At 42.0% G+C, this 25,475-nt stretch overlaps 1 protein-coding gene across 1 annotated transcript in view; it reads right to left on the bottom strand.

Annotated features, from left to right (window-relative positions):
* Positions 1-25,475, bottom strand: part of Sulf1 (sulfatase 1) — a 156,577-nt gene that overhangs the window by 23,066 nt on the left and 108,036 nt on the right. Inside the window, 11 exon segments of the mRNA XM_087190436.1 lie at positions 346-518; positions 1,496-1,561; positions 1,815-1,909; positions 2,444-2,540; positions 4,049-4,301; positions 6,873-7,089; positions 18,903-19,032; positions 19,809-19,865; positions 20,111-20,239; positions 21,939-22,114; positions 22,998-23,148. Of these exon segments, the coding sequence (XP_087046562.1) occupies positions 346-518; positions 1,496-1,561; positions 1,815-1,909; positions 2,444-2,540; positions 4,049-4,301; positions 6,873-7,089; positions 18,903-19,032; positions 19,809-19,865; positions 20,111-20,239; positions 21,939-22,114; positions 22,998-23,148 (1,544 nt within the window).

The following is a 25,475-nucleotide window of genomic DNA, read 5'->3' as shown; positions in this document are numbered from 1 at the left end:
AGTCTTACTGGGCTGGGGATTTAGCTCAGTGGTTTTGCCACCTGTTGCGCAAGTGCAAGGACCCAAGTTCGATCCCCGGTACAAACAAAACAAAACAAAACAAAACAAAAACGAAAAACATTCTTACTGGGTAGGAACTTGGCCAGGTACCGGGAGCTGTGGGAATCAACCTGATTAGGAGGAAACCCCAGAGACAAACCTGACATTTATAATCAAGGTAGCAAAAAATGTCATTTTCGGCAGAATGATTCAAGTTACCAGTGTAGAGTACGATACAATGTTTTCCTCTCAGATCTGCTTAGACCCCTGGACTAGGTAATTACTGGTGAGCCCTGAGCCACTCACAGTCCCAGAAGGGGGCCGTTTGCCAGTGGTTGTTGTCATGTGTGAAGCAGGTGAGGCCGGGCAGGCTGCACTCCTCTCCCTTCCTCTGGCGTTTCTTCTCCTTCCTCTCCTTCTTCCTCCGACGGTTCTCCTTGAAAAGCTGCAGCTTGCTGTCAACTTCTTGAGCTGCCTCCCTGTTCCAATAGAAGGATGTTTTATTTTGATGGTCAGAAGGTACTTTCTTCATACTGAGTCGGACTATTGTAATGAGCCTTGCACAAATATTTAGATACACAGTATGAGCCACAATAATAAGTTACACCTCCTTGTTTTTTTCTTTTGGTACCAGGGATCGAACTCAGGACCTTGCGCTTGCTAGGCAGGCACGGCACCAATGAGCTAAATCCCTGGCCTGTTACATGCACTTTTTACAGAGGGCCTAACTGATCACTCTCTTAGAACCTTATAAACTTTAACAGGACCAACAGCTTTTTCCTTATTAACATTAAGCATTGCTGGAGATGAATGTCATCAGGAATTGGAGATACTGCTAGCCACAGCTTTTGGACAAATGGCTTAATTTTCTGCTTGCTTAGTACCCATCAGCAATACAGTCAGTGGTTAATGAATAGATATTTTGGATTAGAAGGTTTTAAAAATTCTTTGACAGATTATACAAAATAGGTTTGGAAAACTGATTTTTAAAATTTTCTTTTTCTATGATCTTTATTTTTTCATACAAGGTTTAAATTTTGAGGTTCAAACATTAAACTTCCTTCACATGCAAAAATTCGCTATTATTTTAAAAATCTGCATGTTTCTTTTCATCAACACTAGCACATGGTGCTCCACCAACCTAATCAAGAGTCTAACTCCCAATTACTTGCCACAGAATGGGGTGCACGGAGATACCCCCAGTCCTGTGTCCCCCACTCGAGGTAAAAAGCACAGGCAGACCGAGGTCGGCATTCTGCAAGCTCCCCCTCAAAGGACCCCTCGTGCATCTCACGGAGCTTGGTGAGGCATGGGCTTTCCACGTCCCGAGCCTTCCCCGGGGGAACTACTGCTTCCGGAGCTGCACTGTGCAGAATGAAGGGATCCCTCTGGTCTTTCGGATGACAACGGACAGTCCTTGACTCCCAGGAAACACGGGAAACAAGGAATTACTTACTTAAACGGATGAAGATGGCTCTTTAACTTCTCTTGCCTTTTTACACCTTTTTCTTTATTGTAATAGCTGCAGGCCAGAAGATTACAAAGTGAGTCTTCATCGCCTTGCATTTGATCAAACAGTTTAATTTATAAAAAGAAAGCAATATAGAAGGCAGGCAGTTACCCTATTGTCACTGTTTCGGGGTAATGGGGCTTTTCTTCCTAACAGTTTGCTTACGCATGTGGCTTATGTGACCTGACTTAGCTGAGGGCATCGAGCTTCGTGACAATGCGTTCATACTGGGAGCTTAGGCAGGTGGCTGTGGACAGATGCTCACCTCTGCTTACTGCAGCTGCATTCCTCGGGCCTTCTTCTCTTTAGATGTCCTCTCACTTCCCTTAAATTCTTAATTTTATCTTGCAGTGCTTCAATCTGGAAAATGTGCATTTGAAGAGCTACATTTTAAGATCAGGGTTTTCCCTACAGTGAACCTTACTTCTCACCTTGTTTTCTATGTTCCTTAACTAGAACTATTTAAGATGACAGCTTGGAAACAAACTGGGCCGCAAATATATCTGTCTTGATATTCCAATGGATGTGTAACAGACAGACATTAAGGGGTGCCGCATTTATACCTGAATCATTTTTTGAAGAGATTGCAAATGATCTTTGAGTTCATCCCTTTCCCTTCCCACACTTTAAAGGTTTTCAGCAGTACTATCATTAACTTTCTGGAAAAGGATAGGTACCTTGTTTCCTATTTTCACATAATTGTGGAAAATTTATGTGTACACAGAGCATTCCCATCCCAGTAGGCCAAATCTGCATTTGGGATGCACCTTACAACCGCGGAGCACCCTGACCTCTTCTGTTTTGTGTTTGTTTGTGGTGCTGGGGCTCAAGGCAGGGTCTCGCACACGCTAGGCCAGTACTTTCCCAGCAAGCTGTACCCCAGCCTAGGCTGACCTCTTTATCGATGTAAGCCTTGTGGTCCTTCCAGGCTCTGGCTGATTGATACAGCTCTCTCTCACAATGGATTGTATCATTTGGAAGAATAAAGCACCTGTAAAAACAAATGGGGGGTGGATTTATATTCCAATACTAGAAAACACTAGTGATAGCAAAGATAACTTATTTCCTGAAAACTCTTGCTGTGGATACCAGCTTCAAGTTTGGCACTAATGCCCAGACAATGGTAAACGAGGACGTGTCATGGTGACCAGCTGGACAAAGAATGGTGCCACATCTCTGTGACTCAGACTGTCACCGCGATCACCTGCTAGGCAGCTTCCCATATTAATGCCCCCATGAGCAAGTGCCAACCTTAAACTCAAGTTTTGAAAGCTGGGCCAAATACACAAAGAAGAAAAACAGAGGGGGCCGGGGATTTAGCTCAGTGGCACCGTGCCTGCCTCACAAGCACAAGGTCCTGAGTTTGATCCCTGGTACCAAAAAAAACAAAGAAAAGAAAAAGAGAGATTTTCAGTCACACTGCAAATGGTTTGTTTGAAGAAATGCAGAGAAGTAGAAGAATTACTCTGTTCCACTCTTTGTTAAAAAGAGCTTAAGTAATCCATTAAGATTTATTTATTTATTTATTTTGGTACCAGGGATTGAACTCGGGTCCTTGTGCTTGTGAGACAAGCAGCGGAACCACTGAGCTAAATCCCCCTTTAAAAATTTTTTTATGCTGCTGGGGATCAAACTCAGGGCCTTGTGCACACTAGGCAAGTGCTCTGCCACTCAGCTACACCCTCCGTGAAACTGTGGAACAGAAGCAGCGCCAGGGAGTGAGAACAGTGGGATGTGGATCAATCTGTAGTGCTGGAGGAACAATCTGTTTAAATCTCAGTGTGTAACTCCAACAACTGTGAGCACAGAGGAAAATCCGGGCAGAGCTCACAGCACCACGTCCTCAGAATGAGGGGATCAAACTCAGCCCATGTGAGGACAGTGGGTCCCGAAGCTTCTAGGAAATTGGTGTCGGGTTGGGAATAGATGTAAGATGCAGAACTGCTTTCCCTGTCCCAGGTCGTGGAGAGCAGAAAGGGCGTTGAAAGGCATGCAGACAGGCAGGCGAGATGACTCCCTGTAGCTTTAGTGAACTCATTCAGTTCCTCCCTAAATCAACTTACAATCAATACTTTCTTCATGTATTTTTTTAATTATTCCAAGATCTTTGTTTTATCCCTAATTAGGGATCCTAACATGGGCTGAGTTTCATTTCTGAGAGGCTGTGACTGTAGCACCCTAAGCCACGGTGATCAGGCAGCACAGAAGGCTCCAGAGGTCCGTACGTGCTTCTGTCTGATCCTAGGTGCCTGCAAAGGCAACTGCTCACGGGCAGGAGCTCCAGGCCCGAGAAGTCAGTGTGTGACAGAATCACTCCGCTGGAGCCCAGCTGAAAGTGAACCCAAGGCTTGACGGTTCAGGCTTCTCGCAACCTTAGCTCCCTGGCACTGTACCACCAAGTTAGTCACACCACTTTCATCAGAGTGCAAAATGGTGATCCCATGGGGCAAGAGGGGGGACTCTGATGTCAAATCCAGTCGACGACCCAAGCCTCCTTACTTGTGTGTCACGCGTACGGTGGCGGGTGGGCCCACAGCATTGCTGCCGTCCGCCAGCGTCTCCCCACCATTGCCGCCACTGGCAGCCTGGCGACTCCCTAAACCCCGGTGGCCTTCGTCATGACGCTTAGCAATGCTCCTTGGTTGCAACACTTGCAATTCTTCTTCTTCCAGATTGATGTCATATATTTCGCCTTCAAATTCGACAGACAAAGAACGGGTCTGCCGGGTGTGGACAAACCTGGGCTTATACTCTGAAAGTAAGGGAAGATGGGTTAATTGGGGCAATCTGATGAGGTCAGGAGGGAAGGAGAAGATCCCCTGGCACGGCAAGGATCTCGGGCAGGGACAGGCGGTACAGGCTGCACTGCTGTGGGGTCATCACACACTCTGGACAGCACCCTGGAGTTCACCGCAGGACGGGAGGCTCTTGTCCTGGCTGTGCTACTGCACTGCAGTGTGACAATGACTCACTTCTCTGGTCCTTCATCCTCAAGTTGGGGGGTGGATGGGGTGGTCTCTAAGATCCTGTCCACTGATGGCCAGCTGAGAATTTCTACACCTGGTTCTCAGCATGAACTACTAAGGCAGTTTATTCGGATAAAGCTTTGTTCCCAGTTACGGTATTACTAACAACCACCCTTTATTGAGCTTTCACTATGGAAAATACCCCTTCCATTTATTTCTATTCCACAATCTTAAAAGACAAGTATTATAACAAAGCCTTACATAAAAATCTCAGACTGTTAAGCCAGGTGCACGAAATTGATGTTATTGTTCTTCTTTTATGAATGAGAAAACTAAGGTTTTGAGTGTTCCATACATTTTGTATGGTTAAGGAAGCTAGGACTAGAAACTTTCGGACTACACTCTTGTCAGGCTTTGGCTGCTTTTTCAAAAAGGTCTAGACACCCCTTTGTACAAATAGGGAAAGATCACTCTAAGAAAAATGAAATGCTGGGAATGCCTGCAGAAGCCAAGTGACTTTCCATACCTGGCAGGTGGGGAGTGAGGCTGCGGATTGGCCAGTAAGGAACATGTCCAGTGCTCACTGGGTGTAGATAAGCGCTTTAACACACGTATGTTGGCCCCTGTTTAGCAGACGCTACTTGGGCTCTGTGCAGGCACAGTCATCAGACTCTGGTGCGCTGTTACCTCAGGAAGGAGGGGCACATAGCCCAGAGAATCAGAGTGGTCAGCCTTGGAGATGGCATCTGCTGGGCCCTGCAGTTTTTAGATGAGGGAGCAGCCTCCATGAGAGCAGGTTCCAACACAGTAGGAGAGGAGACCCCAGCCCTGCTCTCAAATACACAGTCGAAGCTGGGCAGAGCTAAAGAACATACTTATATTAAAAATACCTCAGTATTGCATGGGACATACTGGAATTTTTAAAAAAAGCTATTTATCCAGGCATGGTGGCACATGCCTATAATCCTAGCTTTCTAGCAAGCTGAAGCAGAAAGATCACAAGTTTGAGCCCAGGCTGAGAAACCTAATGGCTCAATAAGAGCCTATCTCAAAATAAAAAGTTTTTAAAAGGTGGGAAAATAGCTCAGTCTGAAGATGTTGGGTTCAATCTCTAGTACTGAAAAACAAACAAACAAACACCCCAAACAAAAAACAAAACACAGCTGAAAAGGCCGTCCTAGATTTTTGTTTATGTTCAACATTGAACAATCCGTGCACTTTATGGTCAGTACTTGGAAAGTGATGTTTAACTTTCCAGAAGAAAAGAGGGCACCCCTGTCTCTAAACTGAAATGTGATAATCTGTTTTTGTTCAGAGAGTGTCCGGGGATCTTGTTCCTTGTTGATTTAAAATATGATAGTAGTGTGAGAATGATTAAATCTGGGATTTCCTGTCAAGAAGAAATAAAACCTCCTAATTCAATAGTTCCTAGCCTTTTGGATTATGGACTTCTTTAAGGATTTGTTGAAAGTCACTGACTTGGAGAAAAATGTGCATATATATATATAAAGAGTATACTCACAATTTTGGATGAACTACCCTAAAGCCTTCTTGTTCAGAATAAAAACACTCATTCTAAAGATTTCCACTATTTTTATAGATGGTGTAATTACCCAATCTTGGACACAAAATTGAATTTAATGCATATATTGCTTATTTCTAAGTTTAGAAATCATCACAGAATTGAGCCGCTTTCCATATTTTACCGCTAGATGGCACCAGTCTCTCATTCTTCAGGGGAAGCTGTCAGCCTATGAGTTTTCCCTATTTATACATAATCATAGGCAACTTGTAGCTGTCTGGCAATTTTTATGAACAAAGTGTCAGGCAGTGCATTTCACTCTGAATTTGACTAGTTTGACCCTGTCTGTCGACATGATCCAACCATCTGATAAAATTTAAAAAATAGCGTCCTAATACAGAGATTAAAATATGTGGCTTTAAAAAAATGTAAATGCTTTTTGTCTTAAGAGAAATACACACAAACTGATACCTTGGATTTTTTTTAAAAGCAACCTAAGGGAGACAAATCAAAACATTAGCATGAAAGTAAAATAAAACTGACCTAAACCATACATTTATCCTTTGGAGTAACTGAATAACTACTTTATAGCTCTCTTCTATGTGCATATGTCTCGTATCTGGTGCTTTTACTAAATATATGCTCATTCTATGCTTAAGTGAGAATATTACAAAGTAAATCTCAAATTAATCTTAGCTTTCTTATTTTAAACAGAACAGTTTTCTTCTAGCCGGAAAACTGTGTGCTGATAATATCTAAGATGTACAAGGAGACCTTCCGTCTCTCCCATGCTTTAGCTGCCACTGAGTCAGTCCCAGAGGGAGGGCAGGCTTACTTGGGGTTCCCTGGTTTCTTAGGAACTGCCTTTGACTCTTCCTCTGGCTTCGGCTAGTGCGATAACCAGACTCCCTACAAGTGCACTCTTTGTCCTTGTTGTGGAAGCCTCCAGAGTAGAGTTTGCCTGTGCTCTGCCGGACTGTGAGTAGGTCGCTGGGTCCTTTACACTTGTGGATGCGAAGCTTGCCAGATGTGTCCTCAATGCACTGCCACTTCTGCAAAACCAACAGGAAAGCAGTTGACTGACTCCAGCCCAGATGTTATTTATTAAGGACTGCAGCCCGAGGGCTTTTTCGGGGGGTAGGGGGAGCACTGGCAATGCCATTAAAGAGAATGAATGAAGAAGGACAAGCTTTTAAGTGACTGTGGAATAACTCCACTCTCAGTTCTGTTTCTTTCACTTTAGGCAAATACAGATGACAACGAAAACATTGGAAATCAGAACTACCCCAATGACACCAGAGCCAGAATCTGATACACGAATCCTCAGCATTCAGACTAAACAGTCTTGAATGAGACATGTAAAAGCCCTTAGTTCACTAAGACACAAGGCACAGCTGTCAGGGCTCTTCTCACCAGACCCTGCTTGCTCTAGCAAAACAAACTTGCCTTCTTTGTTCTCCGCTTCTGAATTTCTAACTCGAGCCAGGGCAGAGTGGCATATGAGGAAGACAAGAGGAGTTTAATCATAGGTCCAGCCAACTCTCTGACACCCCAGACATTAGCAACCTCGGCAGGGTTCCTTCTGTCTTATCCTTCTACACACCCTGTGGACAACCAGCAGCAGCCAGGAGAGGTGGGCCACCCCTTCACCCCGAAGGCATCTCACGGGATCCTCTACATGTTAAAGACCTAATCGCTTCTTTTACTTTTCTTTCTTCACACTTTTCTCCCTGATGTACAGTTTGGGAGGCAGGGAGAATACTAGCCCTAACTTGAAGTTGACCACTACAAGTGAAATGTTGATAAGCTGTAGTTTTATCAAATTTTTGTCCTTTTCTCCTTCTATTTATGATATCACCTGTGCAATATTCTGCCTTGATAGTTTTCTTTACTTTTTAAAAAATATTATTTTATTGGTACCTTTTAGGTATACAATATAATGACATTCATCATTGGAAATTTGCACCTTTACATAATCTCTCTTGGTTCTTATTTTTCCCCCTTCCCCTGCCCTCCCTTCAACCCCTCCATCCCTCCCTATTTACAAAGACTTTGTTTCCATTTTCTCATAGTAATTCCATTCCCTTCTTTCCTTTCCCCTACTCCTCCCATGTCCACTTCCCCTTTGCCCCTTTTCTTCCTATTTCACATTATCTATTATACCTTTCAGTCCTTATTTACGCTTTCAGTTTCTCACACTAGAGAAAGTATTCGGTATTTACACATCTGTGTCCTATTTATTTCACTTAAGAGTATCATCTCAATGTGCATCCATTTAGCAATAAATGTCTCTAATTTCTCATTTTTTATGGCTGAGTAGTACTCCATTTTATTAAAAAACCACATTTTCTTTATCCTGTCTCCAGTTGATGGGCATTTGGGCTGTTTCCAAGTTTTAGCTATTACAAACTGTGCTGCTATGAGCATGGGCACACATATATCACTGTGGTATGATTCTTTTAATTCTTTGGGGAAGATCCCCAGCAGGGGAATAGCTGGGTCAAATGGGACTTCCAGTCCTAGTTCTTTGAGGTATCTCCATACTGATTTCCACAGTGCTTGCACCAGTCTACACTCCCACCAGCAGTGGAGCAGGGTTCCTCTTTCCCCACAGCCCTGCCAGCATTCATTATTGGTCGATTTCATGATAGCAGCCATTCCTTCTGGAATGCTTCTGTTGTTTTCATTTGCATCTCTCAAATGACCAGTGATGTTGAACATTTTTTCATGTGTTTATTTGCTATTTCTACTTCTTTGTGTGAGAAATGTCTGTTCACTTCAGATGCCCATTTTCAGATTGGGTCTTTAATTTGGGAGGTCTGATCTTTTTAAGTTCTTTATAGATTCGAGATAGTAAACCTTTGTCTGAGGAAGAGCAGGTGAAGATTTTTTCCCACATTGTGGGTTGTCTCTTCACACTGCTGGTGGTTTGTCTTGCTGTGCAGAAGCCTTTTAATAAGAAGAGATCCCACTTGTTGATTGTTTGTGCTAGTTCACAGGCGACTGAGGTTTTGTGATAGTTTTCTTTAAATGCATACATTTCTGAACTGCAGCCAATGTAATAATATCTGCACTGTAAAGTTATGTTTGTCCTGCTACTTGTATATTTTGAAATATATTTAAATAAATATATATTTTTTAAAAAGATAGTCTTTCACAAATCATTTAAAATGATCTCCTATCCCTACGTGGTGCCAATATCACACTTTCGGTGACAGTTTGGTTGCAAAGTGTCCTAATGCAAGGTCAAGTCTGACGAAGGACCCTGGATGGCTTTGTCAGGAGATGAATGAGACTCGTGTACAAAATGGCACACAAATATTCACAGTGAAGTAGAGACAGAGTCACCACTGGCTTTCTGGTAAAGGAGTTGCGTCCTCAGTAAGTGTTGGATTATAAGAGCTACTTCTACTGTATAATTCCCACATTCCAGACATGTAGGCTTCGCTTTATGATTTTGCTTTAACTCTCTACACCTGCAGTGTTATCTACTTTGTTTTATTTCAAGCCACAGTAAGTTCCTTTTTTGGCTTGGCTAGAATGCTCAATATCTTGATCCAGGGAAGTAGAAGCTCAAGGGACAAGACAACTCAATTACTTTTCATGCTACAAAAAGACAACATGACGCATAATTTAAGGACTAAGAGAAGATTTAACTAAAACAATGTAAAATCAACTTGATTACAAGGGAGTTGTGTCACATGAGTGACTCAAATTTGGCTGGACGGAAGGATTTTCAGCAGATCCCCAAGTGACTCTAATGTGCCACTGGGAGTAAGAGCCAATGCTTTAGTTAGTGACTGGCTCCTGGACCTCTTTGTAACTGGTGCCCAAGGCAAAGGCAGAAGGTCTAAGTAGCACAGACGCATGGGAAGTTTGAGAAAAATGTAGTCATTTATGGGTGTGGCAAAGGAAAGCATGCCTAGAAACCTAGGTCAGTCAATGATTCGAGCTGGACAGAGGAATGCAAGCAGCACGGCACCTCTATCCTGTAGGAGATGAGTTCTACTGAGGAGCAATCAGGTTTTACCACTCCCTTCACCGTTACCTGACAAGGGACTTAGACTTGGCTGAAAACTGCATGTGGCTAGTCCACAGGTCCTGCTCTTTAGTGTGGGGACCTCTGATTTGTGGGCCTGGGTGCTCAACACTCACGGGTATGTCCACTTAGCTGGAGAAGGTGCCAGGAAATTCTCAGAGACTGAAAGGCAACAGTGCTAAGAAATAATGATGTACCATAGAGAATTCTTGCTGGTGAAAAGTGCTGCCAAAATAAGTAACTTTTTGTAGGTCTAAAATTTTTGGAATTACTAGTGCTTGAATATCTCTGTGTATACCTATATCTACCTTTATTTTTACTTTGAGATAGAGTCTCACTACATTGACCAAGCTGGTTTTGAAGTCCTGGACTCAAATGATGCACCTGCCTCAGCCTTCTGAGAGGTTGGGGCTTCAGGTATGTGCTGCCATGCCTGGCTAAATATTAATTTCTAAGTCACAAGAGGGTAGTAAAAACTTTCTGTATTTTTATAATCACAATGTATTACAAAACTTTTCCTTCTTCTCTTTCCTTTCTTTCTTCCTTTGCCCTCTTCCTCCCCCCCTCTCTCCTTCCCTCTCTCCCTCTTTCCTTCTCTTCTCTTCCTTTCCTTCCTTCCTTCCTTCCTTCCCCCCCGCCCCCCTTCTCATAGCATCATAGCAGACCTGACAGGACAGGTAGACTCCTACACAACACAAAGGTGTAGGCAGAATTTTTAGTGACTTAGCCTACTTGGAATCCAACCTGCAGTTTCCAATTAGCTAAATTCCTTGTTGATTTCTTATGGGACAGAGATCAAGGGAAAGAGAGTTTCCTTCCTGAAGAGTAAATCTAACCACACTGAATGTCTGGCACTGTCTCTGCTAAGATGATGTATCATACAAAATCAAACACACATACATATATGCATGTATTTACGTACAGATGCACACACACATATGTATATACCATACACACAGCAGATATATAAACATCTACATGCACACTTGGATAAAGCAAGAGCCACTGACAAAAATGCCAATTACTTTCACTGCCACGGAGCCTCTGAAAAAGTCACACTTATTAGATAATGTAATTAGCTAGAGGCTTAGGAAGCCTTCTAAGTGGCAAGTGTACTATGAATTTCAATGAAATATAATTACCACACATTTGCACAGTCATTTTAGTGCTCCATAGCATGGCCATTTTTATGACTATGCAATAAAACCTTGAAATAGTTGCTGCTAAATTGATGATTGTACTTGAAGAGTTTATAGATAGGGGCAAAAGAAGGAGAATTTTTAAAAGAATTACTCTGAAACCAAAGCCGCAAGCCATTTAAATGGTCAAAATAAGGGGAAGGCTTTGTCTTGCAGAGAGCGGGCGGGGGGGGGGGGGGCGGAAGCCAAGCTCAGGCGACACCTGCTAAGGGAAGGCGGGTTAGCCTGGAGGAGAGCCCTTTCCACACGTCCCCTTGCCCTACCTTGCTTCTTTCTACTTTCTGGAAGTTTATCAGTAAATCAGTTTCTTGGTAGATCCAGCTGTCTCTGACTTTTCTTCATTACCTTCTGCTAATTCCTTTCCTGCTTTCTGGGACTTTCTCATTTCAGTTCTCCCTTGCCTCTCTAATTTATCACTCTGTACCAATAATGTAGCATGCGTGCAATCCACAGGTATTTCTGCACACCCACTGTTGGCAAGATGCAAGGCACGGTTATTTAAAGAATTTCTCTAATTGTTATTTCATCTGTAGCCATTACAACTCCAGTGGCAAGTGGGATTAAGGGCAAGGACAATGTCTCATATTCCTGAGTTGTTCCTAAAATGAGCTCAACATGAAATCACTCTGTGGGGCAATTATGCGGTAGAGCTTTTGATCGATTACATCTGCTTATCTGTGAGCAATGCCTGATGAAGAAGAGAAGGCTGGTGATTTGGGTACAAGAATACATCTGTGCAGCTAGTCAGTGGATCAAACTGAAGGAGAAATATGCCATACACCTTTCAGACAATTTCATCCTACCCTCCCCATCCTTAGTTATGGAACCTGCCAGAAATTGGTCCAGAGCACTTTATATGAACTGATTCATTTAATCCTTACAAGTACGTAAGGTGCTGCCATAATTCATTATCTAGCCAGTGAATGTCACCTATAGTGAATGTCACCTAATAATGAATGTCACCTTAGATTTGGGAAAGGTATTTTACACTCATATTGGAATATGGAAAATCCTGGACTTTTAAGGTCGAAAAGCTTGGATTCAAATAATGTCTGCTTTATCACAGCACTCAGTGCAAGGCAGCCATGCAACCTCAGCCTTGGCAGTGTCCTGAGCAGTACAGATGACACAGGAAGAACTCAGCACGCACTGGGCATTTGGCAAAGGCAGCTGCTACTATTGTTATTATTTTTCCTTACACACACTGTATTTATTGCTTAAACAATCAGAGATAATGTAAACTTGATGAGAGGTGGACATTTGTAATGGAGATAAGGATTGGGTTGGGCATCTGAAGACCTCAACTTTAATTGTTTTTTGCAGCCAACTATGGTTTTAAGCAAACCGCAGAATTTCTTTGTTCTTCCAGATTCCACATCTGGTAAAATAATACTTGCTCCTCCTGGCCTCCAGGATCTGCCCTGAGAATAAATTGTTGAGGGCTCTGGAATTCTGAGAAGACACAAAGTATGAATCTAGACCCAGACTCTCATAATTGACCTTTAAAAATGTTTACCTAATCCCTAGGCAGCTTAGTATTTCCTGGTTGTACAATGTATATAATAGGGTAATTACTTAATGGAGGAGGCTGTGCCTTTTTTTTTTGTGGTGTTGGGTTTTTTGAGAAAGGGCTCTAACTACATTGCCCAAATTGGTCTCAAACTCCTGGCCTCAAGTGATCCTCCTGCCTCAGCCTCCTCAGTGCTGACACTACAAGTATGTACCACCTGTGCCCAGCAAGGCTGTGCGTTTGAGTCACACACGTCTTACACTTGTTACTTTTATAGCTATCTTCCCATCTAAGCTTCACTCTTCATATATAAAATGGATACAGTATCTATCATATAGAGCAATTTTCCACGTAAAATGCCTATCACAGTGTGAGATGATGGTATAGCTCCATAAACACTGGGTAATCACTGCAGTTATGACATCTTTGAATTGTGTGCATTCCATGGATTGGTTAGGGATGTCCCGTGTTCTTCTGTCAGCTGAGGATGTCCTGTGTTCTTATGTATGCCTACTTGTGCCTGTTTTATAGAATTATTTGTGCCAAGGAGATTTATCCTCTTTTGGGAGTCAGCTGAGATGGGAAGAGAAGGGGAGAGATAGTAAAAGGAAAGAAGCAGAAGAGAGAAAAGTTGTTTCTTCCTTTAGATTGTAACCTGGAAAATCATTTGTAAAACACCAATGTTGGAAAGTTGGAAGAAATATATGGTTCTTGCACTCAAGGAAAAACAAAACTGGTCAACTGACCTTGGCCAGTGATTGATAATCAGGCAGTGTTCTAGGTGTTTGATTTAACATTTAACGCCTACAACCCTTACAGCAACTTTCTGCCGCAGGTATTACGATGTCCATTTTGCAGATAAAGAAACTGAGGCAGAGTAACGTTAAGCAAACAGTGGGCTCAGGATGTAATCCCAAAGCACCTTGAGCAGGGCTTTAAAAGCTGAGTGGTTTGAGGTGGCAGGTGGATCTTCAGCTGGGGCTCAGGTGTGGGCAGAGCATCTGGGAAGGCAGGGGAGGCGAATGACCTGGATGAGAAGGTGTGACGAGCACGCTAGGAAATAGGGAACCTGAGCAGGGCAGGCCACGGGGAAGCGGTGCAGAAGAGTAGGAGTCCAAGTTAAACAGGGCGGGTCCACGCTGTTGTTGACGTGTAAAGTATCCATCTGCACTCTTGTCTCTGAACCGTTTCGAACAAACACACAGGAGCAAAACGTGTAAGTAGATGCCCCACTGCTCAGACAAGTCCTTCAGGGTAGGCTGGAGAGGTCAGAAAGCATGGTTTACAGGCCGTGAGAGGTCCACACTGCTAAGTGCAGACAAGAACTCAGTAGGAGCTCAGCCCTGGGTCTGTGGAGGGGCACAGGACACACACATCTACGAGCCACGCTGTGATTCTGACCGGGTTCAGGGAGTTTCTGCAAACAGGCTGTTGGCTGCTGTGGAACTAACAATTCTGGCCAGATCTTACTGGTGAATGTCTTTTTAGGCATCCGCTGCAGGTAGTCACAAAGGGTTGGATAAATATACAGTCAGAGGAATATGTTTTGGATGAGAACATACATCCTGGAGCTAACCTAGTTTACACTCAAAAAATTACATTCTACCTTCCTTTATAATAAATCAGCTTGCTTGATGCGGGGGTGCTTATAGAATTTTAAACAGATCTCTTTGACTCTGCACTGATAAAATAGCTAAAAATAGCAAGCTAAATTGTAACAATGCTGGAATTTAACAATTCAACAAGGGAACGTGACATTTGTCCCTCAAAAATAAATCAAGCTTTTTTTCCCCCTGAAAAATGCCAGAGAATACATAAAATGTACTTCAAAAGTGGATGTCCAGGGAATTTCTCTTTTATGTAACTCCTGGTTAAGGAGTCAGTGTCTATACCTAGAGGAAGACAAAGTAGAACAAACAACAACCCAAGAATGCTCTCTTGACCTTTGTGGTTCTCAACCTTGCTCCTTGCTTCTCCTCCCTGGAGATTCTGATTTAACCAGTGTGGGGTGGCCTTGGACTTGCATGGAAGCATTTCTAAAGCTGCACACAGGCCTGTTGTGCAGTCATGGCTGAGGGCTGTCACTGTTAGTGGTAACTGCCCTTAATACAAAGGCCAATTATAGAGTTAAAGGGAAAAATCTCACATGCATGGAGGGCGTAAGTTACAAGGAAGAAAGTATGCAATGTAAAGTGAAGAGATGTAGGTTAAGCTTGAATTTTTCTGGACCGAAATTTCCTTATCAGGAAAATGTTATCCTTTCAACTGAAAGACTCCTTTCTCTCTGATTCTAGGCCTGGAATTCTTAACACTGTGAAAACAAAAACAAAACAGCAGCAACAACAACAACAAAAACCACAGATGCCTTGGAGTCACCTGTAGACATTTTGATCAGGTCTGGGGTGGGGTAGTGAGTGTATCACTAGCTTTCAAAAGGCCACACAGGTGATTAAATGTGTAACTAGAACTGAGCATCACTGGTCTATTCATTCTCAAACAAAAGTCTTTTAAGGCAAAAGCTGAATTTGCACATGAGTGTGTGTGTGTGTGAATGTGCGCGCGTGTGTGTATGCGTGAGTATATATATAAATGTGCTTGGGGTGCAGTGCCTAGCTGAGAGAGTGGCGGGAATTCACACTTTGTCTTGGATTAATTCAGAAACATGGAAGCAATACAAACGCATATGTCCATGTTGTCTTAATTAGTCCCTGCTGGAGGTTCTATGCGCATAGTCCAGAAGTGATGCCAAGCGTCTGGGATTCCAGCCCGTTTTAATCGCCCATTGATTTCACAGAAAGGAAAACAACAGGTAAGACGGCCGGAAGAATAACAACACCCAACACTCACACACCAGAGAAGATTAACCCGTCTCACCTAGCACTTTACAGGGATGATATCGAGTAATCCTCACAAGAGTGAATTAATTTTCTGCATTTCAGAGACCGAGACTCAGGAGAAATAAGTGACTTGTTCACGAAGACACAGTTACAAAGTGGTGGCTACCGATATTCCAGACTGAGCCTTCTGAGCTCCTTTATTCACTCCACTTCACGCACCTGTGCTCACTCTAGCCAGGTATGGATGTGGGATGAGGGGGGAATGTACTCTTTCTTTGGGGAATTAGTGGGGCTCAGAGTGAGGATTTTTTCCTCTACATCCCACAAAGGGTCAAAGCTAAGACTGTGGTGCTTTAGTGACGCAGCAGTTACCACTGCTAAGAGGAAGACAAGCAGAAGGGCACAGGCCAGATGTGAGGCCAGCATCAAGACAGCAGACTCCATGCCCGTCAGCGTGAACCTTAGCCGCCACCTCGATCCCAAGCACTACAATTGCATTATTCTGCACGCTTCTTCTCTTAATTCAGTGATGCTATCACCAAAAAAGATAATCTTCAAATAACCAGACAGAAAGAGCAAAAGACCAAGAGATAAAGACTCTTGAGCACAGCAGAGCTATCAGGTTGGGCCCACAGATTTGATAGCCACCTTGTAGAGACTCAAAATTGCCTTGAAGTTCTCAGATTCTTGAGCTGTGACGTCAGTTGACACCGCAGTGGATTAGAAATGTGCTTCGGAGTCACCTGGATACTGATTAACACACAGATTGCTGGGCTTCCCCCTGGGGATTCTGACTCAGTAGGTTTGGGGTGGCCAGAGAACGTGCATTTCGGACAGGCTCCCCACTCACCTTGCTGGCCTAGCAACCACACTCTGGGAAGTACTCATTAGTGCCATGGACACCTGAAGCTCGAGGTGGCCTGTGGCCTCTCCAGCTCTTTACTTCTAGAGCCTACTTGTACTGAATTTAAAGAAATTTTATGGGAAAAAGTCATCATCTGGGCGGAGCCTAATTCTTTGTTCCACTTATTCGGAAACTTCTAAAGGAGATCAGTACCAGTGTTCCTACATATATATATAGAGAGAGATATAGATATAGATATAGATACATATATCTATATATATCTATGATATAGATACATATATCTATATATATCTATGATATAGATACATATATCTATATATATATAGATATAGATACATATATCTATATATATCTATGATATATATACATATATCTATATCTATATCTATATACATATATCCATGAGATGGCATCTATGTTCGGACTGATTTACATAGAAATAAAAGAGCAGAGGAAATTTCCAAGGAGCTAAACATAAACACATTTCTGGGGAGTAAAATAAGTTTAGGAAAACATGAAAAAGCAAAATTAAGTTTTTAAAACAGTTTACATTCAGCACATTGAGTGCAAAGTGTGAGCTAAGTGCCATAGTCTAGTTTATGTTATATTTGTCCTCTAGGACATACATTAAAATTTCAGCACAAGCCATATGGAGAGGTTTGCAAAATTATATACTGAAAAGTAGGTAGGCAGTGTACCTTATTCCCAAATGGCCATCTCGCTCACCACTTAGAGGGTTCAGACAGTAACATGATCACCAGTTTGCATGAGATATGTTTAACACTGAACATTTCCAACTCCTGAATAAAGGTAAATTAGCCTACTGAGGCGGCCTCATAAAAATCATCTTAAAGCTACAAAACAATTCTGCGGTTTTATTCATAATACTTAGAGCTTCCATAAGAAAGATTTGAAGACTTCGAATTAAAATATAATGAATAGGTCTAAGCTTCTCCACTAAACACTTGAAAATTAAGACTTAGTAGAATAACATGAAGGGATTTTATCCCTTCCTTCAACAACTCTCCTCATTACCATTTTCTACTTCAAAGAGTTCCTGTGCACCAGAAAAGCAGGAAAGAGAATTAGGATCAAGTTGTTTATTCTGATCATCTATTCAGATACCCTGGATAGTATATAGGAAGTATAATGAGTGGGGCATTTTGATAATAACTAGGCTACCCACTTCAGGTGTCTGATATCTTGAACTGGTGCTGACTAATTGTTTGAGTAGCTAGAGGTCAGAGAGAGAAGTTAAAAAGATTCAGAGAAGATCTCAGTTCTTTACCTAATTAATGTAGCTTAGGTTGGAAGACTCTAAGACCCTGAGGTTTGGAATTGGGCAACTGTCATTTGGATTCCAGCTTTGCCACTTCTCTGCTGCCATTTGTGAAACAGGAATAACATTGCCTACCTCACTTGAAAGATGTGAGGATTAAATCTAGTGAATACATATAACATCCTGTGTATTGTGTCTCGTTTGAGATGAATGCTTAATAAAAGTTAGTTCTTTTTACTTTCCTGATTCTGTTGTAATTTGTACTGATTTTGGTAGAAATTTGTTTCCCCTGTTATCATGACAGCATTTTCTTTTACCTTGTAGATTTCCTTTTAGTCAGCATAGATTTCAATCAAGAGTGTCAGTGATGTTGGTGATCATATATTCTCACTTTCCTTAAATGCAGTGTTAATTCACTGTACAGTATTTTTTGCCACCATATCGGTAGTAGTTGGGGGTTGGTAGTTCTAGATTCTGTAATAATATTTCTATAATGAAAAGAAGGGCCGGGGATTTAGCTCAGTGGTTCTGGCGCCTGCCTCGAAAGCGCAAGGTCACAAGTTTGATCCCCGGCACCAAAAACAAAACAAAACAAAACAAAACACCCCCAATATAATGAAAAGAATTCATTGTAATGAAATGTTTGATGTCAGAGTTTATGAACAGAGGCAGAAACAATACTCACACAGAATGTGATTTCCCTTTTCCCAACTTGGTCACAGAGTCTATCCTACACTTTGTGTTAGATGATATCTGAAGGTAGCCTCGGGTGGAAAGGCTCCATCCTGTCTCTTGGAGTGATTCACTGCTCAGCAAATACCCATGACTTGACTAGGCAGGCTTTCCATCACTCTTGAGGACCCTTCTACTCAGAAGCAGACAGTGTCTATGGGCATAGAACTCTCCCTAGGAGCATCATCTTGTGGACTGGGGGAAGCTCAAGCAGTGATGAGGAGTTCCAGCTTGGACCAGGTAGACAATTATGTCTGCAGAGTGGCACCGCAGTGAGCTCGCCCTCATGATCACTATGGAAAGCTTATGCATATACAAATGTACACTACTTTATATGCTGAGAGTCTTTTACATTAGAAATGGGGAGGCACAGGAATGATGTTAAAGAAAATGGTTTCACTCACCTGCCCAGGCTGCTCACAGGCTGTCTGGTACCTGGCCTGCTGGCACAGTTCTTTGACTCTCTCATATTTTGGCAAGTGATTTGACTGTTGAATGTTCTTGCTGGATTCTTCCTTCTTGCGTAGAAATTTGCTTTGAGAGAAGGAGAAAAGCTCTGATATGGGAAGTGAGCTGAATTACCTTGCCCCAGTGCTGCCTATTCTCTTTTTCTTCCTTGTCACATGGCTCAACATTCTTCAAACAGCAAGACACGGATGTTAAGGGTCTGTCTACAGGAGTTCAATATTTGCTGAATTCTCTTTGAAAATTACAAGCTGGGTTCTATAAAGTTGCATCAGGATAAGAAGAAACACCCCTTCCCCCCAAAATACAAATTTAAAACTTTGGGCATCAATGTTTAGTTTTACATGCTCAAAGTTCTTTTCATTAAAACACAGTTTTTTCTCTCTCCAAATTTATATGCAGAAGAAAAACAAGACAATGAGAATAATGAATTGAAAGAGAAAACCCAGAAGTGAGCATGGAGATAATTACAATGGCATAAACATACATTAAAACTATGAAAGGCACATAAGGAAAAGAAGTAGAAAGTTGGGTACCAGCCAAGCCTTCGAGGCTACTCAGAGAAGGAGGTGGGAAGGATGGTCCCATTAGGAACCAAGGTTGAGGGGTGGAACAGTAAACCTACTGCCCCTGTAAAGGCATTGGGCCCATCCTTTACAGTTCTGAAGCAGCAACAGTTACTTTGCTGGTCAGTAGAGAATGAAGAGCAAACCATTTATTCTTACCATCAGGCTTATGAAATCTGCAGTGGCTAGTAAACCAAAATAAGGAGGGAAAAAATACCCAGCAGGGAGAGCTGCCCACTAGGACTAGTTCCCAGGAGCACCCCAGGAACCAGTAATTACCCTCTTTCCACTAGGAATGTGTCACGCCAAATTCTGGCCTTCTTGTTTGTTCGAAACCTGAAAGCAAAATAGTAATATTTACTGTTGGCATCTGGATGCTTTTGCAAATGGATCTGTGCTAACAGTTTATTTAAAGAACACCTCTCACTTCCCACAGACCATGACTAGATCTCCATCAGTGTGAAATTCATAGGCAGCCGAGAGAGGCTCAGCTTGGGGTGATCCTCAGAGGCAAGGCGTCTTTTGCCTTCCCTGTTTTCAGCTGCAGGCTGGCTCTGGGCACCAGCTCAATGTTGACGCACCTGTTACCTGGCTTTTCCAGGTCCAGAAGTTTGAGGACAGACTTGCCATCCACATCAGGAGGTGTGTCAAGCCCAGCAATATCCAAAATTGTAGGGGCCAGGTCGATGTTAAGAACAATCTGTGGGACTCTGCAGAGAGACATGTGGTTACAACCTGGACTCAAAGCCAGTAGAAGGTGGCATTTAAGGCTGCTCTTTCTGTAGCTGTGAGTCCTTGGCTTTCAACTCTTCTCATCCTTCCCTATGGTTTTCTAGGGGTGGGCAATAACATTTGGCCAGAGTGGGTGAGGGTCAGCAGCAATAGCACTGAACAAGGCTGACTTTCATTGGGTTGGGCTGTTGAGATGACCCACACTTCTTGTGTTCTGGCCACCCTGCCAAACCAGATGCTGCTGGGTACATGGTTTCTGTGTGATGTACACTTTCTTCTAATACCTAATATCCATAACTCCTCTGCTGAATTAGGGCTTTAACATCAGTGTTCTAGCAAAGGACACCAACAGTTTTCAGAGTTGAATCAAACCAATGCTACCAAGTCTTTGGTAGCCTGGCATTAGAAACATAAAACTTTCTAACTATAAAGATGACAATTCCCAGTTGGCTTCATAACCATCTTAAAAGAAACCCTTCTTCCTCCCATCAGCCCAGGATGTAGTGCGGTGGGTGCGGCAACAGATGAACCATACACATGAGAATCTGGGCCCTGATGCTGCATGTCCAGAATCAGGGACTCTGAGACAGGCAGTTATACCGTCTGTCCAGCTTCTGCACTGTTACATCACAGTCCGGCCTAGAAGTGGTTTTGCGTTTGCTCTTCTCTCTCGCTTTGTTTTGTGGTCCCGGGGACTGAACTCAGGACTTTGTGCTTGCAAGACAGGCGTGGTGCCACTGAGCTAAATGCCTGGCCCAGCTCTTCTCTTTTACCCTTTCCATGATTTCTATATGTGCACAATCTCATTTTATACAAAATGTCCTGATACGATCAGCCTGGCACATGGGACTCATTTTATGACAGGAAAACAGAGATGGAAAGGGAAGCAGTGGCCAGCCTAAGGTGCCAGAAACAGAACTCTAGGGCCCTAAGTTTCTTTCCTTTTAAAAGAAAATCACACTTTTTAAAGTTGTCTTTTTTTTTTTTTTTTGGTATCGGGGATTGAACTCGGGACCTTGCACTTGTGAGGCAGGCAGCAGAACCCCTGAGCTAAATCCCTGGCCCTAAAGTTGTCTTAAAAATGATGCTTTAGTAATACCTTTTAAAAATTAAAAATCAAATACTAAGAGGATTTTGTGTGGATTGTCTGACTGTCGTACTGGGAATTGAACCCGGGGCCTTTGCACTGAGCTACATCCCACACCTACCCTTTTAAATTTTTTTATTTTGAGACAGGATTTAGATTGCTAAATTGTGCGGATTGGATTCAACTTTTTCATCCTCTTCCCTCAGCCTCCCAGGGTATTGAGATTATAGGCATGTGCGCCACACCCACCTAAGCACTGATCATTTTAAAAAGTGACAGTACATCTCTGATTCAAAGAAGGTAAGTATAATGTCCTCAAAGATCACATTCTGTCTTTGTCCACAGAAAAGACATGAAGATTCTGGTCAATTTGAGGGAATTTGTCACTGATAACTATTCTCTTTGTTTAAAGCAAATGTTAGTTAATTTAACATGTGGTGAGGGGAAAGGTTTTCAGCTTCTAAATTACCAACCTACACACACCATTTCTAGTTTTGCATGAAAAGAAACCAGACACTGAGATTAGTAATTGAATGACATTAGACCCACGTGAACTGCAACAGCTGAATGATGCAAATAGAAATACGTACATTGATCCTGGTTCCACGCTTGGACCACGAATAAAGAAAGGCACACGAATATCAAAGTCATATGGCATAGATTTCCCCTTGACCAGTCCAAACTGCCCAATATGGTAACCATGGTCAGCGGTGTAAATGATGTAAGTGTTGTCCAGCTCGCCTGTCTCCACGAGCATGTTGTACAGCTGAAAAACAGCACAGGTCATGGCAGGGCCAATTGGGATGCCAGAAATAACACTCGTGTCGCTATGGTTTCCCCCAAATCTTTTTTCTCATTATTTCCAAAAGTCAAGAATTACTTTAATAAGGCTGACAAACACATTTTCTAATTACCTACAGTCCTGGAGAGAAGAGGTCTTATGATATAGATGAAACACAACTTTTTTGAATCTGGTACATTTTACATTTAAGTTTTGTTTGTCTGCTTGGTAAAACAATGATAACAAAACAACAACAAGCCACAAAACAACCTCTACCACTAAACCTTATAGATTTCATTTTGACAGTCTGTTGTCAAAGCAATATTTAATTTCATCACTGTGTACGTAACTACGAAGAGTTATAAACAGGTTCCCTCTGACCCTGATCCAGGTAGATCCAGCTTGTCTTATTTGACTTAAGCTAGACTTTTAAACTCAGGAAATTTCAAATAAAAATGTTTGTGTTTCTGGCTCCTTTTTATAAAGCCATAAAACTTGATGATACTTGATTCAAATTTCTACATAGCAAAAGTTAGCCTGAGCTGAGCAGTTGTTGTTTGATTAAATAGGACAATTAATAAGTTCCTCACAGTCTCCACAATCCCTACTGCATTAGTCATTGACATTATTTGATTGATTTCTGAAGGTATATGAGGGTGCAACCTCTAATTTAGGATGTTTTATTTTTCTCTCCTCCACCACCAGCAAGAAGCCAGCCTGGAGAAATAGAATGGTGGGGAGCAGTGGGTAAGTCATGGAACACACTCAACATGATGCTTGGAAGTGGAATAAACAAGCAGGATTGACAAGAATGTCAACACAAAGGAAGTTAGACAAAGCCCATCGCTGTGACAGGCCATGCGCTTACCCTTTCCACAGAATCATCCACTGACATCAAAGTCTGGAGCCTCTTGCGCTGTAGAACATTTGTAAATTCCATATGGATGGGCAGCATTGGTCCTGTGTACTGCATAATCCAGTGTTTATCCATATTTGGTGCATAGTTATAACTAGGAGTTCTGAAAATACCCAGAAAGAAATCTTACTATGTATATATTTGTTTTATTTAGTAATTTAAAAAAGTAAATCAAAATTTGTGAAATGATCACTTAAGAAAGATAATTTAGACACCTTTAAAGTATTCTTCTTCCCCCAAATATCTCCTCTTTGTGTTTATAAGAAGATCCGGAGTCCTCACTACCCCAGATATCCTGTCAAGGTATGTCCGGACTGGCTGCTGAACATGTACTTAGTGGAAGTTCATTTGGCTTCAGTGTATAAAAATGTAAGAAACACATCAAGATGATGTTACAAATCTACAGATACAACTCACTAATATAGGAAAGAATGTTCTCAAGGTGATGTTAACTCATAAAAATTTTACTGCTAATTAGGTTATTAAATATAGTCACAAATATGTGGAATGATGAACAATTACAATCTTAACACATTTTCCCTCTTGAATTTCTTAAAGCATTTTGTGGAATATCTCTATCTCTATCTATCTATGTATCTGTCTCTATGAGTTTATATGTATATGTAAGAGTTTTTTCTGCACTCTTAATTTTATACATTAAAATCATTAATTTAATTACATTTACTGGAATTATAACCAAGACTACTTCTGCAATATACATGCCTACCATAAGGCTATTCATTCCGTACAGAAATCAATATGGGTACAGGGCAAGAGTTTTGCAAACCACAGAGAAGTAGATCCTACTGCTCTATGATAGGTGAGTTCAAGCCTACATTTAATCTATTGCAAAGATCCAACTGGTGTCAGATGCATTCCATTTGGGACCCACAAAAGATGTCACTTCTCTTTAAGTTTTACTCAGCTGCTTTGACCATTAGCTGCTACCACATCTCCCAAAAGGGAACACTTATGCTAGAGCAGTTCTTACACTGAGAGGTATTTGTTTATACTTGAACTGAACTCTCCACTAGACAATAATCCATTTGAACCTTCCCTTTAAGCATTATTAAACATATAGGTGAATTTGCCACTTGTGTGGTATTGTGCAAAGTAATTACCTATGTGAACTCATCCAACTGTCTCAGATTTTCTGGGAAATAAGTCTATCATCTCCACTTTATAAATGAGAAAACCAAGTCTTGGTAAAGTTAAATAATTGGTCCAAATTAACAGAATTAGTAGGTGGTAGAATCAAGACTGGATTCCAAAGCTCCCTTTCTTAAAACACACTGAACAAAAAGTGAAGTGAAGCATGCTTCCTACATATGAGATTGCTTTAGTGTAAGCCCTAACTTCACCAGTAGCCTGACTTACAGAATAAATAACAGTCTATGGTGATTGAGAAATCTCACTGCCCATCTGTTACAGGAAATCTCACCAGAGAAGGAAGGACTGTAGACAAGGATGACTAAACGGGACTCCTGGCCATCATTCATATTACAAAAACTAGAGAAATGATCAGTCATTGTGGGCCCAGTGATTTAAGGGACTTCACCAATACCCTATTGAGGCTGTGGGGTGTGAATTTCCCATGAGGAAAAACTTGGAGTTTCTGAGATGCAAGCTGTGAACACTGAGACATTCCCACGTGCACTGAACCACATAAACGCCACCTGTTGCTACACATTTTCTTCTGCCAGTGGCAGGACCTCTCTTGTATGGTAAAAATGCTAGAACAGGACCACTGGGCTTCTTGTTACACAAAGTTATTCTGATGGTCAGTATGAATGTTGATTACCTAGCAGACCTGAAACATAAACATCAGTTAAGCTCAGAAGACATCATCCCTAAAAGTGTGCAAGCTGTGGCCAGAGGTGCAAGCTGATGCCTGTGTAAAGGGACAGTTTTACAGAGAGGCGAAGGCAGCGAGGGTCAACTTACTCTTCTGTAAATGGGACTCACAGCACTGCTCTTGTTTCGACACATTTACCATTTAAAATGTTAGCACAGACTTAAACGCTACATGTAGCATTCAAAAATGTCTAGAACAGAGGACCACAAATTTCCTCCATGAGCCGATAAATGAACACATTTCATGTAAGCATCTGGGTTGAAAAAAATACTAATGTTAAAACCTTAACTCTCTTAAGAGGCGCCTGCCATTCTTTCAAAGAGAGACTAGAAATATAAACTTTTTGCCTATTCAATAAATGATTCATGAGCCAAATGGTCCTGTTTTTTCAGCCTGAGTTGCCCAGATCTGGAAGGGAACTGCTGTCAGAAGGGAGGTGGGTAGGGACTGAAGCCTGAGAGTCCCAGTCTCCATGCAGATGTCGAGTTACAAACAGGATTAGATTAAGGGGCTGAGAGAAGGAAAGTGGGGCTTCTAAATCCCCTCCCAAAAGGGTTTCTCGCCCACGGGTGTAG

Source organism: Heterocephalus glaber, unplaced genomic scaffold (assembly GCF_053883595.1).
Source record: "Heterocephalus glaber isolate CG9 unplaced genomic scaffold, H.glaber_assembly_v1.0 deba00001553, whole genome shotgun sequence".
Lineage (NCBI taxonomy): Eukaryota > Metazoa > Chordata > Mammalia > Rodentia > Bathyergidae > Heterocephalus > Heterocephalus glaber.
The sequence above is the reverse complement of the archived record's forward strand: the minus strand, read 5'-3'. Positions and strand labels throughout refer to the sequence as shown.